We start from the raw sequence: 20314 nt of genomic DNA, 5'->3' as shown, positions 1-20314 counted from the left end.
AAGGAAATTAAATACTTGAGAAGTCTATGAGAAACTAGTACCACCCATGTAATTCGTAGTCAAAATAAGGACATTGATTGCCTGGCTAGCTTTGCTAGAGTAGACCTACGCGTCAGTTAATTCAAAATAAAACTGCATCAATCACTTTGATCCATAGCCCTTAGATCTTCATCCAACAGTCAAAAATAGATTGCATTACTGTTCATCTTCTACCTCCAGTCATTCTTCCTCTCACAGCCGCCAGCCAATCTGCCCAGGCCTAACCGCCTGCCTCCGCCCTCCGCGGCCTGCAGCTAGCAGGCGCCCTGCCTCTACCTCCCCTCACCGCCGTGTTGGCCGCCGCCCCGGCCATCCCTCTAAGCTCCGTCGCACCAAAAAACAACTCCGGTGATCCCCTGCATCCTCACCCCTAAAATAGATAATGCTGTGGTTTTGCAGATGGTGGGGCTAGTTCTTCTCCGGCAAGGTCTGACCAAGAGGGGAGGAAGAAGAAGAAGAAGGAAGAAAAAGAAAAGTGACTGGCGCGAGGAAAAATCTCAGGCACATGAGAAATATCCCGTAAAAAAAAGTAAGCTACAAGGTTAACAAGTCAAACTACCCAGCGCTAGTTAAGCTCGCGAGCAATGAGCTTTTGTCAACAATGTGTAAATGTTGTCCTCTTAAGGATACCCCAAACTGAAACCATAATCCCAAATATGTAACGGGCAACACTACAAAATGGATATGCTCAGCAGAAAGAAAGCTGATAGGATACATTTTATGTTGCCGGACAGCTAGAGCATGGTATTATTGGATAAGGCGAATGGTTGCAGAAGAAGCATATAGCTCAATTCAGCTAGTGAAACATAATTATGCTCGCAGGCAGCGCCTGTACAGGCACTGTCCAATTGAGAATAAGTAGCACAGATATTCCAGCTCAAAGAACTGAGAAATGATGTCTGTCACTTGAGCTCTTCGACCGTGATAATTTCACAGGCATAGTATTGAGTTGATCCATGGCCACATCAGCTCTACAGCAGAATGCCCAAGCTCTAAGCAGACATACGGGCCACAAATTTGGTCCCTGTAAGTTCGAGGATAGGAAAGGTAAGGAAATATTTAGGATTTCGAACGTCAGATTTTTTTAGCATGGCAAATCGAACGCCCGAGATGGCAATTTCAGTTTTTGCCAGGAATTGCCATGGCTGCTAAAAGAAATGCCATCCCCATAACAACATAGTTTGCCATAAAAAACATTCGATTTGCCATGCCTATAGTTATATCTCAATTCCGAATATTTATTTCATGGCAGTATTGTACGAGACCCCATGAATAGAGGGACATAATACAATCCCTAGCACCAATTTTTTATTCTTTCTATTGCAGTGAAGCACTGAGCTAGAACATGAGAGATCCTGGATGTCTAATACGAGTAATTAATTTTTTAGAATTTTAATACGAGTAATTATCACTGCACAAATAACAATGTTCAAGCACAAAGCGGTGTTCAAGCTAACACGGTACTACAATGAAGATCGAACTAAGAGAAGTTACAAGGAACTTAGAATAACAAGGACGCCATTTGCAGAATGAGTGGTTTAGATGTAGACGAGAGCAGCAGACTGTCTAGTTAACGGACCAGCCAGAGATCTAACTATAGGGAACCAAAAGTTTTCTTAAAAAAAAACTATAGGGAACCGTAAAAAATGGTGAAAATGTTTCAGGAGTATGATTTACCTTATCTATGAACACCATTCTCTTGCATTCTGGAACATGCGCAACCAAGGACTGGGACCACTCTTCTCAACCTGCCACTCCTTGGGATACCATGGGTATTGCCACATCATAAAGGAACGCTCCGGATGTGGCATCAGCGCAAGGTGCCTTCCATTAGGGGAGCAAAGAGCCGCAATACCAAGCGGAGAGCCATTAGGGTTGAAAGGATAGACCTCTGTGACGTTATTAGCATCATCACAGTACCTCAGAGGAGCCAGATTATATTTCACAACATCAGACAAGACATTTTCATCTGGGAAGAAGGCTCTACCTTCACCATGAGCACTCCAAATGCCCAGTGTAGAGCCTTCCATACCTTTGAACATTATAGAAGGAGAATCCCCTATGGCCACACTGATAAACCGACATTCAAAACGCCCAGATTCATTGTGAGTGAACCTTGGCTGGGACATGTCTCCACCTGCACCAAGCGAGCCTCCAATATCGGGTCCTGGTACCCAACCAAGAAGAGCCATGAGCTGACACCCATTGCAGACCCCAAGGCTGAATGTGTCTTGCCTATTGTAGAACTCCTGGAACTGCTGTATGAGGGGCTGGTTGAACCTGATAGATGCAGCCCAGCCTTTCGCTGAGTCAAGAACATCTGCATAGCTAAATCCACCAACAAATGCGATCCCACGGAATTCCATTAGATCAGCCTTCTGGTTCAAGAGATCCGACATTGTGATGTCCCACGGTTCAAAACCAGCAGCATGGAATGCAGCAGACATTTCCCTATCACTGTTGCTCCCTTCTTCGCGAATGATGGCAACCTTCGGTTTCGAGGATGCAGACAGTAGTTTCTTGTCTGTGAATTTGGGCGTAAAAGACAAATGCCATAAAGGGGATGTTCGGCTTTTTAAGCCTTCTTTCTCAAGCTTGACACAAGATTTCAGCCGCTGTAGCTCCTCAAGCTGAAAGCTTGTTTCCTCCCACAAATCTCTGAGGTCTGAAGTTCTTTCTTTCAAACGCACCTCACCATCAACAAGTAGCTCTATTTCTGGTGCTGCGGTTACTTGTCCTATCACATCAGCAGAAACCCCTGCTGCATTAAGTTTTTGCTTCACTAGATCAAGGTCATCCAAATGCACTTCAATTACAAGACCAAGCTCTTCTGCAAAAAGTGTTTGAAGAAGGTCATTATCTTTTGATTCTATGTTGAGGTTAACACCACAGTTACCAGCAAATGCCATCTCAAGAATAGTGACAATAAGCCCACCATCACTAATGTCATGACCGGCAGAAATCAGACGTTCACTGAGCAATTCTTGAACAACCTCAAAGACCTTTTTCAAGTAAGGGACATCTTCTATGTCTGGGCAGTCATTTCCAATTTGATCAAATGCTTGTGCGAGAGCAGAACAACCAAGTCGTCGCTTTCCTTTAGCCAGGTCAACATGCAACAGAACCCCATCCTTCCCAAGCTTTACATCTGGAGTAACAGTCAAGGTTATATCAGGACATGTCACATAAGCACTGATAACAAGATTTCCTGGAGCTTTGACTAGCTCGCCATCACATTGAGCTGCCATAGAAAGACCATCCTTTCCTCCATCAATTGCAATACCAAGTTGAATCATGCAGTCAGCCATTGCGACAGCAGCATCATACATATCTGCTCCCTCTCCATCAATCTTTGCAGCATACATCCAATTGCCGCTTGCTTTGACGTCAGCAAGAGATGTAACTTTAGCCCAAACCAGATTGGTCAATGCCTCCCCAACAGCAAGCCTTGCCATGGCCTCAGGATTAAGTAAACCCTTTATCGGTTGTTCTCCAATGGCACAAGCACCACCTGTAAGATCTGTGTAAGTCTGTGCAATTACAGCAACATCAGCAAGTGGAAGTTGGAGAGGGCCAACCGTCTGCTGTTGTGCAACAAGACCTGTCACACACCTGTCAACCTTAGTGGTCAAGAAACGCTTTGAACATACAGAGGGAAGCTTCAATACTCGCTTAAGAACATCCATCAGTGTAACCTCGGGTGCTATGTCTAAGGGCTCACCCGATCGAGAAACGCGCTTGAATTCAAAGGTCTTCTGAGGCATATCTCCTAAAACCTTTTCAAGCTCAAGATCAACAACAGGTAGTGGTGGCGGAAGGCCACTCAACTTCGCATGCTCCACAGCAGCACCGTCAATCAAAACAATTTTTCCACTACCATCAATTTCACCAAGGACAGCCATTGAAACTCTTTCTCTCTCACAAAGTGACTGCAACAGGTTTCTACTCTCAGGCTTCACCAATAATGCATCTTGTTCCTGGTATTCAGCACCCCAGATCTCCAACACAGACAATGTGTGATCACCAACAACAATTGAGCGGATGTCAATTTCAGCACCCTTAGGATAGATTATTTCTTTCACAACATTGCAGTTTCCTCCAGCTCCCTGATCATGAATGCTGATGATTGGATTCTTCTCCCCCATTTCTGCACATGCCCTGACCACACGATATAATTTCTGTGCCATCTCAGCATCTCCCCGCTGAACTGCATTAAAATCGAGCTCTGCATCATTCTGTCCGCTAACCATACTTGAGGCAGCACCACCACCCATACCAATTCTGTATGCTGGACCACCAATCTTCACGACTAGCATGCCAATTTCTGGATCCCCTTTCGATATGTGTGCATGGTCAATCTGCCCAATTGCTCCACTGAACATTATTGGCTTCAGCCATTCACGGCGCTCCCCATTTGGCAACCTAGAACCAAAATTTCTTGTAAATCCCTGAATTAAAGGCTCGCCAAACTTGTTCCCATAGTCAGAAGCACCGTCGCTAGCATCAATAAGAATCTGCAATGGAGAAGCTAAGTTTGATGGGTATGAAAAGGATGAATCCTCCCAAGGTGCGTATGATTCTTCAATTTGAAGGTTTCCAACACAATAACCAGCAGTTGAGGCAACAACAAATGAACCTTTTCCAGTGGCATGCGTGTCTCTTATACGACCACCTGCACCTGTTTCAGCTCCTGGGTAGGGTGCCACGGCACATGGAAAATTATGGGTTTCTGCTGTGAACAGAATGCCCAGTTCACGCATCATAAGGGATAACGGTGAAGTGGAACCTGGTAGTGCTGGACGTAGGTGATTTACAAGGGTCCCTTTTATTGCGCTCGAGTTATCCTTGAATCCAATAATAGAGTTATTAGGGTTAGCCTTTAAGGGACTCTTTACTAACTGAAACAAAGTACTTGGCATGGTCTCTCCATCTATCTCAAGCTTTCCATTAAAAAACCAATGTCTGCTGTGCTCACTATTGGATTGCGCTATGTCAAAAAGTTCCACGGTAGTTGGATTGCGTTTGATGTCATCTCTGAAGAGGTGAGTGTAGTACTTGATATCTTGTTCATCAAAAGCCAGCCCCATTTTAAGATTTATTTCCTCCAGTGCTTCCCTTCCCTTTTCCATGACTGGTATAACACTGACAGGTTCTGGAACTACATCTGACCGGAATGATGTGAGCTTGCTAGGATAAACACACTCTGTCATCCTGTCATGAACCAGAGCAGCAAAGCTGTTGAGTTGGCTTTCATCAAGTGGGTCACTACCAGGCTGAAGGCACAAAAGATATCTTCTAGACCTCTCCAGGCGAGTTACTTCCATTAAAGATAGAGCTTTACAAATCGAGACAGCATTAGTCGAGAAAGCTGTCGAAAATGTCATCCGGGGACCGACCTCAACAAGGAAGGAATAAGGACTCATAGAAACCTCCTCCTCCAGAAGGCTCCCTGTTTGTAAGTTGTCAGGTTCATAAGTTTCTGCTAGGAGCCACTTAAGTGTTGCAAGCTTCGCAGAACTTAGTGAATCCTCCAACTCAACATTGAAGCATTGCTCAGTCTTTATATCAATAATATTAGAAGAAACCTTTGCCTGCACTTTCCTGAGTAACTCCTTGGCCTCACTCTCTTGAAGAAGTGGTTTGCGATAAAAGTGAATAATCCTTGAAACTAATTCCATGTCATCGACAGATGCCTCTATCAATGGACTATTAACTCCCCTGGATACTGCGGCAGTGAGAGCAGGCATTGTTCTGATATTTGGCACAATAGCCCTTTGATTAGGTAAACGGCAAAGATGACGTAGGTCCAGGCAATGTCGAACCACTCGTGGCCTTCTCAAGGGAAGGTGTCTTGTGGAGATAAAACTACTCCTTTGTTTTCCCTGGTACAAAAAGAGAAGAACATGAGAATGATTACTTGCCGAAAAGAGAAGCATATTTAGTTGATAATTCAACTGGGTGCATACCATATTACTAGGAAAGCTTTGAAGACGTAGCATATTGCTTCCCGTCATTTCAGCATGAGATGCCATATTCACGAAACCTAAGATCCTCCAAGAACCTGTGAACCACCGAACGGAAAATCAGGCATTGAGCCGCTGAGCTTAACTAAAGTTAGCTCTAAAAAATTAAAAACAACAAAATTATTTTGTGTCATTAGCAAATATTGAACTCGGGAATTTATTTCATTATATTTTTACGATGTAAGCAAAAAGGATATATGTACACACATACACATGTCAAGACCAAGGTCAATATGTTTGTTCATTGTTCCAGGATAGAAATCACGTTGAATGAAAATACAGTGGTTAGACTGTGCAACGAGAAACAAACAACTTGCTTATTTTATCGAAATATTCATGAAATTTTTAGTAGTTTCAGCATTCACATACTCACATAGACAGGGTTCTTTCATTGAATCGGAGAGTTCTCTTATATGAAATGAATAAAGTGGGTTGAAATCATAAGAGGGTCTATCAAATGCAAGATAGTTCAACTGTTTTTTGAATGGTCAGATAGTTCAACCGCAGCTACATGAGCGATTCAGCAAACCACATTACCAACCACACACACAGTGGCGAATCCAGGGTGAAAATTGAGGGCGGGCTCAAAGTTAACAGTGAGGAAAAAAAGCCATTTTCTCTCAATCCTTTAGTTCAAGTAAGGCCAAATTTTCCAAGAATACTACTGGGAACATGTAATATTTGCAAAGAAAAAAGGATCTGTTTAGCAAAAGATTCAATATCTCATATCCTATAATTCAAATAAGCTAAAAAAATCCTAGATTACTAGGTACATGTAGTGTTTACTGGATCTTTCTAGCAAAATAGCCATAGTTTTGAACCAACATGTTTGACCATACTGTGTTGGGTTCGGGAATAACAGAAAGACATTTGAATTACTAGCAAAACAACTGTGCAAAGTCTTTCTATTCATTTCTACAAATAAGAACCGAAATCAATTGATGGACTAATTACAACTACTACTAACTAGCTAATATAACTAGTTGCCACAGAATCGGTTCTAAAATCTTAACAACCTTCAGAAGTTCAGAACAATGCAGCAGCCGGACGACCAGAGCACGGCGCCGGAGCCGTTGACAACCGCAAGTCAGCGGAGGAAAATAGGCAGAGCAAGCCCCCCGCCGTCGCTGACGGACCAGACGAGCAGTGTTGCCGAACTGGTTGCAAACGGTGATGCCGCCGGGCGCCTGCACGTGGTTGCGTGGGTGACCACGGCGATGAAGGGGACTAGGGGAGGTCGGCTCTCAGCCGGTCGCCGTCGGGAACGGCGCGAAGACTGCGGCCAGTCACTGCTTCCGGCAGCGGCTACGTCGATGGCGTGCGGACGGCTAGGCTAGGGACTAAGGTGGTACGGAAGAAAGGGCAGCGCAGTGGAAGGAACGGAGACCGGCGCCGGCGACTCGAAGGGCGGCGCACCTGAGCGCGTGCGGACGAGGCGGCGCACAGCGAGGACAGGGACAGCAGTATCGGGACGAGCGGCGGCCGAATAGGGATTCTTCACTGCCTTTTGTTTCCCTTATTCTTGGGCCGTTGGAGTTGCGCCTCTGCATGATTGGGCCTCTGGCCGACGAGGTCATGCGGCCTACAGCTTCTCAGGAAACAGTTTCTCTCGAGTCATCACTAGAGAAAACGGGAGAAAACGTTTTTTTCCCAAAAAAAATAGAGAAAACGTTTCCCCTCACGTTAGGGTTTTTCTCCTCGTGGCGACGACTCCAGCCGCCATTGAGATCGACCTTCCCCTTCCTTCCTCCTGTTGGGAGCAAGAGATAGGAATCACCGCTCGGTGACAATCTTCATCGGGCAAGAGCAACAAGATGAGCGAGAGGGCTTCGGCCTCAGGGTCAGGCTCGGGAACAAGTGATGCGGAGGCGGTGATATGTGAACTAGCGCTCAAAGAGGATGATCTAGTGGACGTGGTGGTGGAAGAGGACGAGCTGCCTCCAGAGGCAACTCGATGGATGGCGATTGCGCGGGTGCACATGGAAAAACCCTATAGCCAGTACTGGTTTTTTAGAAACATGCGAGTGGCTTTGGATCTTGCAAAGGAGGTAAAAATATGGACGCTTAATGATAATCTATATACACTGCAATTCCAATTCCTGGGAGACCGGGAACGAGTGACCGTGGGCATTCCGTGGCAATGTTGTTGTCCTTGCAACATATGATGGGTTCACAAAACCATCGCTTGTACTACTAGATTCCATTGAGATATGGTGTCTGATCCATGCTCTACCTAATGGGGGAAGTAATGGTTTTGTACTATAAATAGTGGTGGTGTTGGCATATTTGGTGCACCAGCCTTACACAGTTAGTGGTGGCGTTGCTTTTTAATATTGTGGGCCTAGTTGTACTGACAATGCACAAGTTAGTGGTGGCATTGGTATGAACGCCGTAGGTAATTAGTCTACTGTTGGCGTCATGATTCCTCGTACGCCAGAAATAATGTTTGCCTTTTTTTATTAAGGTAAGAATATTATTTGAATTAATTTATCATGTGTTTTAAGTATTTATTAATTATAATGATAAAAAATATCGGTATTACTTTATTAAAGTGATAATATTATTTTGTAAATGGTAAACATTTATATTATATTTTGAGTCTTTTAATTGTTTTACCTTTTTGTTGTTTGCAAATGGTGAACATTTTAATATTGTATTTTTAAGTCTTTTATTATTTTTTGAGTCTTCTAGTTGTTAAAGTAAGAATATTTATTATGTGTCTATTATATTTTGAGTGCTTTTATTATTTTTTGAGTCTTTTTGTTATTAAACTAAGAATACTTATTTTGAATATTTTATTATTTTGGGTCTTTTTATTATTTTGGACTCTTTTTATTTTATGAGTCTTTGTCTTTAGGTGGTGGTGTTGCTTTAATTTCTCTTCTGGCTCACTAGCCTATTGGGCCTAGCCCAACAATGCATCTAATTCCGACGATCTCCGGTGCTGAGGTACACATCTACACCTCCCCCTTTCACTGTCGGATGTCGTAGAACAAGTCAATTTGTTTTTCCTCTCCTTGAGGTCAGCCCGGTTTGATTCCCAATGCTAGGGTTTCGGCGATGAAGACCATGGTAGGCGACGACGACGGAGATGCAGGGAGGCGACGACGCGCCTCGGCTCCAATCCTCGGTGAGCATCTCCCTCCGATTTTCCAATCAACACCACGACCATTTAGGAGCCACATCCATTTAGACCTAGGACAATTTGAGGAAGCCCATCATTGGAATATACAAGCCAAGTTCTATAATGAAAAATTCCCACTAGTATATGAAAGTGATAACATCGGAGACTCTCTATCATCAAGATCATGGTGCTACTTTGAAGCACAAGTGTGGTAAAAGGATAGTAACATTGCCCCTTCTCTCTTTTCTCTTATTTTTTATTTGGGCCTTTTCTCATTTTTTGGCCTCTTTTTTTCATCCGGAGTCTCATCCCGACTTGTGGGGGAATCATAGTCTCCATCATCCTTTCCTCACATGGGACAATGCTCTAATAATGAAGATCATCACACTTTTATTTACTTAAAACTCAAGAATTAAAACTCGATACTAGAACAAAACATGACTCTATGTGAATGCCTCCGACGGTGTACCGGGATGTGCAATGAATCAAGAGTGGTATGTATGAAAGAATTATGAACGGTGGCTTTGCCACAAACACGATGTCAACTACAAGATCATGCAAAGCAATATGACAATGATGATGCATGCCATAATAAACGAAACGGTGGAGTTGCATGGCAATCTATCTCGGAATGGCTATGGAAATGCCATAATAGGTAGATATGGTGGCTGTTTTGAGAAAGGTATATGGTGGGTGTATGGTACCGGCGAAAGTTGCGCGGTACTAGAGAGGCTAGCAATGGTGGAAGGGTGAGAGTGCGTATAATCCATGGAGTCAACATTAGTCATAAAGAACTCACATACTTATCACAAAAATCTATTAGTCATCGAAACAAAGTACTACATGCATGCTCCTAGGGGAAGGGTTGGTAGGAGTTAATCATCGCACGATCCCGACCTCCACACAAAGGATGACAATCAAAAAAAATATCATGCTCTGATATGTCTCCATCGTATCTACTTTTCTAAACACTTTTGCCCTTGTTTTGGACTCTAACTTGCATGATTTGAATGGAACTAACCCGGACTGACGTTGTTTTCAGCAGAATTGCCATGGTGTTATTTTTGTGCAGAAATAAAAGTTCTCGGAATAACCTGAAACTTCATGGAGAATATTTTTGGAATTTATAAAAAATACTAGCGAAAGAATCAAGACCAGGGGGTCCACACCCTGTCCACGAGGGTGGGGGCGCGCCCCCTGTCTCGTGGCCCCCCTGAGGCTCCACCGACCTCAACTCCAACTCTATATATTCACGTTCGGGGAGAAAAAACCCAGAGAGAAGGATTCATTGCATTTTACGATATGGAGCCGCCGCCAAGCCCTAATCTCTCTCGGGAGGGCTTATCTGGAGTCCGTTCGGGGCTCCGGAGAGGGGAATCCGTCGTCGTCGTCATCATCAACCATCCTCCATCACCAATTTCATGATGCTCACCGCCATGCGTGAGTAATTCCATCGTAGGCTTGCTGGACGGTGATGGGTTGGATGAGATTTATCATGTAATCGAGTTAATTTTGTTAGGGTTTGATCCCTAGTATCCATTATGTCCTGAGATTGATGTTGCTATGACTTTGCTATGCTTAATGCTTGTCACTAGGGCCCGAGTGCCATGAGTTCAGATCTGAACCTATTATGTTTTCATGAATATATGCGAGTTCTTGATCCTATCTTGCAAGTCATTAGTCACCTACTATGTGTTATGATCCGGCAACCCCGAAGTGACAATAATCGGGACCGTTCCCGGTGATGACCATAGTTTGAGGAGTTCATGTATTCACTAAGTGTTAATGCTTTGGTCCGGTACTCTATTAAAAGGAGGCCTTAATATCCCTTAGTTTCCAATAGGACCCCGCTGCCACGGGAGGGTAGGACAAAAGATGTCATGCAAGTTCTTTTTCATAAGCACGTATGACTATATTCGGAATACATGCCTACATTACATTGATGAACTGGAGCTAGTTCTGTGTCACCCTATGTTATAACTGTTGCATGAGGAATCGCATCCGACATAATTATCCATCACTGATCCAATGCCTACGAGCTTTTCACATATTGATCTTCGCTCAGTTACTTTTCCGTTGCCACTGTTACAATTACTACAAAACTGCTTCTATTACCTTTGCCACTGTTACCGTTACTTCCATACTACTTTGCTACTAAATACTTTGCTGCAGATATTAAGCTTTCCAGGTGTGGTTGAATTGACAACTCAACTGCTAATACTTGAGAATATTCTTTGGCTCCCCTTGTGTCGAATCAATAAATTTGGGTTGAATACTCTACCCTCGAAAACTGTTGCGATCCCCTATACTTGTGGGTTATCAAGAATATTTTCTGGCGCCGTTGCCGGGGAGCATAGCTCTATTCTTTGAGTCACTTGGGATTTATATCTGCTGATCACAATGAGGAACTTGAAAGACGAAAAAACCAAGATTTATCCCTCAACTACGAGGGGAGGTAAGAACCTGCCATCTAGCTCTGCACTTGATTAACCTTCTGTTATGAGTAAACTTGTGACACCTAAACCTCCTTCTACTATTAATTCTGATATGTCGCATGTTATTGATGATGCCACTTCTGCTTTGCATGATACTTATGATGAAACTACTTCTATGCTTGATAATACTGTGCCATTAGGTGAATTTCTTGACGAACAACTTGCTAGGGTTAGAGAGATTGAAATTATTGAAACTGATAATATTGATGAAAGTGATGATGAAGATTCTCCCCCTAGATATGAATTGCCTGATGTACCTGAGGGTTATGTTATGGATGAAGAAACTGCTAGAGATTTTCTTGCTTACAATGATAGATATGATCTTAAGAAACTGTTAGCGAAGCTGAAAGAAAAATCTTTGAATGCTACAATGAAATATGACCCTGCTTTTGCTACTTCACCCATCTGTATTTCCGATAAGGATTATGCTTTCTCTGTTGATCCTGAGATAATTACTTTGGTTGAATCTGATCCTTTTTATGGCTATGAATCTGAAACTATTGTGGCACATCTTACTAAATTAAATGATATAGCCACCCTATTCACTCATGAGGAAAAAATTCGTTACTACTATATCCTTAAATTATTTCCGTTCTCATTAAAGGGTGATGATAAAACATGGTTTAATTCTCTTGATCCTGGTTGTGTGCGTAGTCCCCAGGATATGGTTTATTACTTCTCTGCTAAATATTTCCCCGCTCATAAGAAACAAGCTGCCCTAAGGGAAATATATAATTTTGTGCAAATTGAAGAAGAGAGTCTCCCACAAGCTTGGGGGAGGCTTCTACAATTACTTAATGCTTTGCCTGATCATCCTCTTAAGAAAAATGAAATACTTGATATTTTTATAATGGACTAACCGATGCTTCCAGAGACCACCTGGATAGTTGTGATGGTTGTGTTTTCAGGGAAAGAACTGTTGATCAAGCTGAATTGCTGTTGAATAATATGTTGAGTAATGAAAATAATTGGACACTTCCTGAGCCAACTCCGAAGAAAAGGGGTATTCTATTTCTCAGTCCTGAAGATATGCAAGAGGCAAAGAAATCTATGAAAGAAAAAGGTATTAAAGCTATGTCAAGAATTTACCACCTATTGAAGAAATACATGGTCTTGATAACCCGACACAGGTAGTAAAGGTAAATTCTCTCTATAGATATGATAAAGCTGAAATCCCATCTACTAAGTTTGCTAGCCAATGCTTGGATGAGTTTGATGACTTTATTGTTAAACAAGAAAACTTCAATGTTTATGTTGGTAGACAATTGAAACGCAATGCTTATATGATTGAACACTTGAGTGATTATATGTCTAGAGTTAAAGGTGAACTTAAACTCATTAGTAAACATGCTTCTATGGTTACCACTCAAGTAGAGCAAGTGCTTAAGGCTCAAAATGATTTGCTCAATGAACTAAATAATAAGAAAAATGATAATTATGTTAGAGTTATGACTAGAGGGGGTAAAATGACTCAGGAACCTTTGTATCCTGAGGGCCACCCTAAGAGAGTTGAGCAAGATTCTCAGAGAATTAATGTTGATGCACCCAGTCCTTTTAAAAAGAAGAAAAAGAAAAATGATAGGACTTTGCATGCTTCTAGTGAACCTGTTGTTGACACACCTAAGAATCCCAATGATATTTCTATTTCTGATGCTGAAACACAATCTGGTAATGAACATGAACCTAGTGATAATATTAATGATGATGTTCATGTTGATACTCAACCTAGCAATAACAATGATGTAGAGATTGAACCTGCTGTTGATTTTGATAACCCACAATCAAAGAATCAACGTTATGATAAGAGAGACTTTGTTGCTAGGAAGCACGGTGTCGGTGTACAAAAGAAGGGGCGCACCTTTGTACCCCTTTACCTGTGCACGGACAGTCGGAGCCGCGCCCACGGCCGCACCGAGCAGAACGGGGAAGGTGAACCGAGGTAAAACCAAAGCCCAAGACGGCCAAGGCAATGCCAAGGCCAAGAACACAAAGAAGCAGAAGGACGAAGCAGGCTCCCCCGGTAAGACCCTTGCCGGGGCAGCTCGCCCACACCAGCGGAGTGAGCCACCCTCGAGCCCACGGGTTCCAACTCAACCAACCACGTTGGAACTAGGGCTCGGGAGGCACCTCCATGGTGGCATGCAGATCTTTGTCAAGACCAAGGAATATTCAAGATCAGATGAGGATTAAAAGACAACGGTCCTCGGCAAGATCCTTGCCGAGGAGAGCCACAAGACCCCCGGCAAGATCCTTGCCGGGGACGACAGCGCGCCACGGCAAGACCCTTGTCGGGCCACCCGGCAAGGCTCTCATCGAGGACGCCAGCAGGGCCACTGCCAGGCCCGCACCAGCCAAGTCTCCACCGCCGATCGCATGCAGCTGCCAGCCCAACCAGCTGGGCAGACACCTGCATGGCAACATGCAGCTCCCAGGCCAACTCATCAAGCGCCTGCGTGGCGGCATGCAGATCTTCGTGAAGACCCTACCACCGCGCCACCTCAGCTGCCTACCTGCCTACATGGCACCGCACGCATCGCTGGCCAGGGCGCGTGTCGAAGCGAGGAGGAGCGGCGACGGACGGGACGGGCCTCGCTCCCGTCCCCGATAAAGCTAGGGGACACCTCAGCGGCGCATTAAATGCGTCTTGTCCTGTAATACGAGCGATAAGCTCATAGCACTGTATGCCTTTCCACCTCATGTGTGCCACTGTGGCAGCCCCTTTCGACTATAAAAGGAGGCCCATGGCGTACTGGAGAAGGATTCGGCCCTTTGAAACCACGCACCCACCATAGCTAGTTCGAGAGCTCAAGAACTCTCTGAAATACAGCCACCAAAGCAGGACTAGGGTTTTACGCATCCTTGCGGCCCGAACCTGGGTAAACGATCCTTGTGCTGATTACTAATCCTGCTCTTCTTGCAACCCTACTCCCCGGCAACCGTAGTAGGGATTCTTGTGATCCCATAGGTGTCGTTCCACACCGACATCTTTGGCGCGCCAGGTAGGGGGCTGCAATTGTGAGAATCTGGTCTAGTAGTTAGCCTAGCGGTTCTTCATCGCCATGGCTCCCAAGAAGAAGATGACCAAAAGGACAGCGCCGCCTGCGAACGCGAAGGATGCCCGCGCGGCAACAGAAAAGCTAAGTCATTCAGAGCCTTGAGTTATTTCCTTTTATACATAAGGTTATCGTCCTCGGAGATCTTGCCTATGTATGAAAAACCTGCACGCAAAGGGGCCCTCCGCAATTGGCAACGCCCTTGTTCTGTTTCGAGTCCGCTCAACAGCTCAAGCGGCCACGTTGAGAGTGGCAGGGTGGCCTTCCGCACTTGGCAACGCTCTCGATTCTGACTCGAGTCAAGCTCGACAGTTCGGGCGGCCGTGCTAAGGGCGGTAAGGTGGTTCGCCCGGCAGCAAGCACACCCGACAGGCCAATGGGGATCCGTCCCCAAGACGCCGCCCTAGGTTTACGCGCCGGCAAGCCTACCCAATTACGTAGGGTGGACATACAAGGGAGAATCAAACAGGAAAATAACATGCATAATATCAAAGTACCGCAGAGTTATGTTACATCAAATTGTTGTTGCGGTTCTAACTAAAGATAGAAATTGTCTTGGCCATGAACCTGCAGCGACGATAAGAAACGGGGTGCCTAATCCCGGCGCTGGCCCTCCACCCTCAGAATTCCGCCGACACCGCTGATGATGGGCTTGATGCGCTCCCTGAGCGGCGCGAGGTCAGTATCCTCCGGCAAGCTCTCCAGCGCGGCGTCGAAGTCGAGGTCGGGGTACCAGTATGCCACCTTGGTGAGAACCTTGGTCATGGCGCCCTGGCAAAGCCTCTGGGCCTCGTCGGCCAGCGAGGCCGCCCGGTTGGCGTGAAGCTGCTCCAGGGCCCCGAAAACACACTCGAAGAAAAGGGTCAGCTTGGCGTTGGTGGTCCCGCTGCGCTCTGGGGCGTACCTCACATTCGGCATCCCCATAGCGGCTAGCTGCGCGGTGGTCCTGCCGGCGACGTCCTCGAGACGGCCGATCTAGCGGTTCACGCCCTCCGCGGAATCCTTGTGCTCGGCGGCCTCGTTCTTCCGCAGCTGCTTCTCGGTCTCCAGCTCCTTGGCCAGGGTCCCTTCCCGGGCCTTGGCCTCTGTGAGCGTTCCCTCAAGACCCTCCAGTTTCAGCCTGAGGTCTTTGATGGAGTTGTTGGCCTCGGAGAGCTCCCCGGCCTTGCTGACGGCCGCGCCCTGCGCCTCCGTCAGGGCGCCGTTGAGCATGTCCTTCTCCTGGGACAGCTTCAGGGCCTGCTCCTTCAGCCCGTCCTGCTCCACCTCCAGCTCCTTCACCTTGCCGGCGTGAACTAAAGCTTGGGCATCGAGCGCCTCTCTGTGCCTCTGCTCCAGCTCTTGGGTCCGCTGCCTGACAAGCTTCTCCACCTCCCTGTCCTTGGCGTGGAGTTTGGCGTCGAGGTCCGCCTCGCGCTTGGCGAGGTCCCCTCCTGGGAGTTCAGCGCGGCCTGGTGCTGGGTCCGGGCGGCCTCGGCTGCCGCGGCCAAGCCCTCCGCCGTCTCCTGGGCCTTCTTGATGTCGGCCAGCTTCATGGTGAGCTCCATGTCGCGCTTGGCCAGCTCGCCCTGGGCGGTCTTCAACTCCTCGTGAGCCTGGCGGAACCAGTCCTGCGTCTCGGCGACACGCTTCTGTAGGTCCGCCTCCGCCTTCTCTGCCACCGCCATCTTGGACTTAGCCTTGTCCAGGCGGGCGCGGTGGAGCGCCTGGAGCTTCTGGAAGCTGGCGCCCATGGCATGGAGGAGCCGCTCTTCCTGGGAGCCGTCGCCACCAGCGTTCGGCTCGTCAACGATCTCAAGCCCGGCGGCGGCGAGCACCTCGTCGTCAAACACCTCCCCCTCGACGGGAGCCCTGGTGCTCGACGCGCCTGGGAGGTGGACGAAGAGATCGTCACTCACCTTCAGGTACTTGCCGGAGCCAGAGGCAGCGGAGGAGGAAGGCTGGTCATCGACCACCTCCTCCTCGGCGGCGGCCTTGCCGGAGTCCCCGGCAGGTCTCTTGCCGGCCACCTCGGCAGTAGCCTTGTCGGACTCCCCGGCAGGCCCCTTGGCGGCGTCCTCCGCAGCACCCTTGACGGACTCCTCGGCAGCGACCTTCTCGGCTTCTGCCGCGGCATCCTTGGCGACGTCCTCAATGATGGCGTCTATGTCTTCCTGGTCCGCTGGTGGACGATCCGGGCACCAAGGAGGGGATGAGACGAAGCCAAAACCAAGAATCAGCAAGAAAAGAAAAAGAACAGAGACAAAAGGCGAGCGGCTTACCCATGCCAGGCTGAGGAACAGAGGTCCCCTCCCCGCCGGCATCTGGCGCCGAGGCGAAGCCACCAGCACCCAAGTTCTCCTCCTCCTCCTCCATGTGCGTGGGCTCGGGCTTGGCGCCCTTGCCGAGGACGCCCCTCGGGGCGGCGTGGTTGATGGGCCGGCGTGTCGGGAGTAGCCCTCTGTGGCTCCTCCTGCATACACGGCAAGGTCAGCACCAAAGCATCATACCCCTCACACATGTCGACGAGGAGTGAGTGAGGAACTTACGCCGGGGGCTGCTGTCCGGGCTGCTCAACACCACCAGTGGCGCCTTTGAAGTATCAGCCGGAGGCTGGCCGCCTACCGAGGTCTTGGACCTCTTCACCCTCTGGGCCAGCGTCTCCGCGTCCTTGCAAAGATGAAAACGAGTCAAGACAAGCGACACAGATTGAGGAGACAGAGATGACGGGAAAGAGCAAGATACTTACTCGTCGTCCACCTCCTCCTCTGTTGTTTCCCTCTTCCTCCTCGGGCTGAGGGATCCGAAGTCGAAGGGTGCCGGAGGAGGGGAGGAGGGCGGGGTCTGGGCGCGCTTGGGCGAAGAGGAGGCAGATGCTCTCTTCTTCGCCGCCGCGGCCTTCACCACCTTCTTCACCGCCACGGCCCTCGTCTGACGCGCGGACTCCTCCGGGGACTTTGGCCGTCGCGCGACCTTGACGGGCCGCACCGTCTCGCCAGAAGTGGCCCGCCGCAGGACTCGACCTCTCCCCATGGCCGGAGGTTCAATAGCCCCGGCCTCCTCCGACGATGACTCGTCAGCCGCATCCTCAACCGGAGGAGCCTCGGTGCCGGCGCTGCTGGCCTCCCCTGTGGCCGCCGCCCACCGGGCGAGCTCCTCCTCCTCCGCGGCCGTCGCAGCCTTGTCCTCCACACCACCGGCGCCGCCGGCCTCCTCGACAAGGTGCGTGCTACCTCTTAAGCACTGCGTTGGTTTTCCCTTGAAGAGGAAAGGGTGATGCAGTAAAGTAGCGTAAGCATTTCCCTTAGTTTTTAGAACCAAGGTATCAATCCAGTAGGAGACCACGCACGAGTCCCTCACAGCTACACAAACAAACAAGAACCTCGCAACCAACGCGATAAAGGGGTTGTCAATCCCTCAACGGTCACTTACGAGAGTGAGATCTGATAGATATGATAAGATAATATTTTTGGTATTTTTATGATAAAGATGCAAAGTAAAATAAAAGGCAATAAAAATAGCTAAGTGTTGGAAGAATTAAATGATGGAAATAGACCCGGGGGCCATATGTTTCACTAGTGGCTTCTCTCGAGAGCATAAGTATTACGGTGGGTGAACAAATTACTGTTGAGCAATTGACAGAATTGAGCATAGTTATGAGAATATCTAGGTATGATCATGTATATAGGCATCACGTCCGCGACAAGTAGACCGGCTCCTGCCTGCATCTACTACTATTACTCCACACATCGACCGCTATCCAGCATGCATCTAGAGTATTAAGTTCAAAAGAACAGAGTAACGCTTTAAGTAAGATGACATGGTGTAGAGGGATAAACTCATGCAATATGATATAAACCCCATCTTGTTATCCTCGATGGCAACAATACAATACGTGCCTTGCTGCCCCTACTGTCACTGGGAAAGGTCACCGCAAGATTGAACCCAAAGCTAAGCACTTCTCCCATTGCAAGAAAGATCAATCTAGTAGGCCAAACCAAACTGATAATTCGAAGAGATTTGCAAAGATAACCAATCATACATAAAAGAATTCAGAGAAGATTCAAATATTGTTCATAGATAAACTTGATCATAAACCCACAATTCATCGGTCTCAACAAACACACCACAAAAGAAGATTACATCGAATAGATCTCCACGAGAATCGTGGAGAACTTTGTATTGAGATCCAAAGAGAGATAAGAAGCCATCTAGCTAATAACTATGGACCCGAAGGTCTGAGGTAAACTACTCACACATCATCGGAGAGGCTATGGTGTTGATGTCGAAGCCCTCCGTGATCAATGCCCCCTTGTAACACCCCGCATGTAACTTACCATATTTGTAACTCCGACTCTTGCCATTTTCGGCTATGGGATATGATTTTCCCTCCGTTGTCGGGTTTTGTCTTTCGTTTTGTATTTTGTCTTGTCATGCATTTTCATATCATGTCATCATGTGCATTGCATTCGCATACGTGTTCGTCTCATGCATCCGAGCATTTTCCCCGTTGTCCGTTTTCCAATCCGGCGCTCCTATCTCCCCCGGTGCACCCCTCTAGTTTTCTTTCGTGTGCGTGTGTCAAACTTTCTCGGAATGGACCGAGGCTTGCCAAGTGGTCTTAATATACCACCCGAGACTACCGGTCAAGTTTCGTTCCATTCGGAGGTCGTTTGGTACTCCATCGGTTAACCGGGCCTCCGCAATGTCCACTTGAGTATCCAGCAAAAACTCCCTTCAAAACCAGCCCAAAGCCCACCAAACTCTCTTCCATGCTCTAGGTCGTTCGATCACGATCGTGTGGGCGAAAACCGCACCTCATTTGGAGTCTCCTAACTCCCTCTACCTATAAATGAGTGGGCATCCCTAGCAAAAATCCCTCGCGCCGCCGGACAGCGTCCGCCCGCGCCGGCGGACGAATCGCCCGTCGGCACGTCACTCCACCGCCGCCCGGACCCCGCCGGCCCGCCGGGCCCGCGCGCCGGCCCTCCGGCCCGTCTCCTCCGCCGCCGCCTCGCCTCCCCGCCGGGCGCCGCCGCCGCCATCACCGCCGGGCGCCGCCGCCATCACCGCCGCCACCGCGCCTTGGGCTCCGGCCGCCGCCCGCAGCCCCGCCGGCGCCGCCCCCGGCCGGCGACCGCCGCCCCCGCCGGCGGCCCCCCTCCTCCGGCGCCTCCTCTCCTTCCCACGGCCGCCGCCACCGCCTCCTTTCTTCCTCCCGCCGGCGACGAGCTCGGGCTCGAGCAAGTCCCCTCGATCCGATCTGGTACAGCTCACCCCCGTTGACTTTCCTAGCCTTCGTTTTTTTCTAAGTCCTAATTTATCTCAGCACATGCTCCTGTTCGAGATGCGATAACTTCTTGCATGTAGCTCCGATTCGCGCGTATAATATGTAAAATTGTTCGTCTCGTGATGCTCTTCATTTTGTTCAATTGCACCATTTTCATTAGAGGTCATCTTGATTCCCAAATCTTCGTTGGAAGAGGGCTAGTTGCTGTTAATCTCTGGTTCTTATCAGAACTTGGAGATTTGTCATTTTTGTATCATTTATTCTGTGCATCTTTTGAGCATTAGCTCTACATGTGTTTTGAAGTATGCCAT

The 20314-nt window shown here is 47.7% G+C and overlaps 1 protein-coding gene across 2 annotated transcripts; it reads right to left on the bottom strand.

Moving 5' to 3' along the window:
• Nucleotides 1-643: 643 nt before the first annotated feature.
• Nucleotides 644-7595, bottom strand: LOC123181025 (probable phosphoribosylformylglycinamidine synthase, chloroplastic/mitochondrial). Of its 2 annotated transcripts, none has more exons than XM_044593235.1 (4): nt 7479-7595; nt 6006-6100; nt 1717-5921; nt 644-1063 (listed from the first exon to the last, which is right to left on the bottom strand). In XM_044593235.1, the coding sequence occupies exons 2-3, from the start codon at nt 6069-6071 to the stop codon at nt 1722-1724; spliced, it is 4266 nt and encodes a 1421-aa protein (XP_044449170.1). In that variant the 5' UTR covers nt 6072-6100; nt 7479-7595; the 3' UTR covers nt 644-1063; nt 1717-1721. The 2 variants fall into 2 exon arrangements, with proteins under 2 accessions (XP_044449170.1, XP_044449169.1); XM_044593234.1 differs by having other exon boundaries at nt 7079-7552.
• Nucleotides 7596-20314: the final 12719 nt, after the last annotated feature.

Source organism: Triticum aestivum, chromosome 1D, assembly GCF_018294505.1.
Source record: "Triticum aestivum cultivar Chinese Spring chromosome 1D, IWGSC CS RefSeq v2.1, whole genome shotgun sequence".
Classification (NCBI taxonomy): Eukaryota; Viridiplantae; Streptophyta; class Magnoliopsida; order Poales; family Poaceae; genus Triticum; species Triticum aestivum.
The sequence above is the reverse complement of the archived record's forward strand: the minus strand, read 5'-3'. Positions and strand labels throughout refer to the sequence as shown.

Excerpts from the sequence above, each read along its gene's own strand:
- LOC123181025 (XM_044593235.1), bottom strand. The coding sequence starts at position 6,071 with ATGGCATCTCATGCTGAAATGACGGGAAGCAATATGCTACGTCTTCAA. Across the intron at positions 5,922-6,005 it reads AAAGCTTTCCTAGTAATATG|GGAAAACAAAGGAGTAGTTT; the intron begins GTATGCACCCAG and ends TTTTTGTACCAG.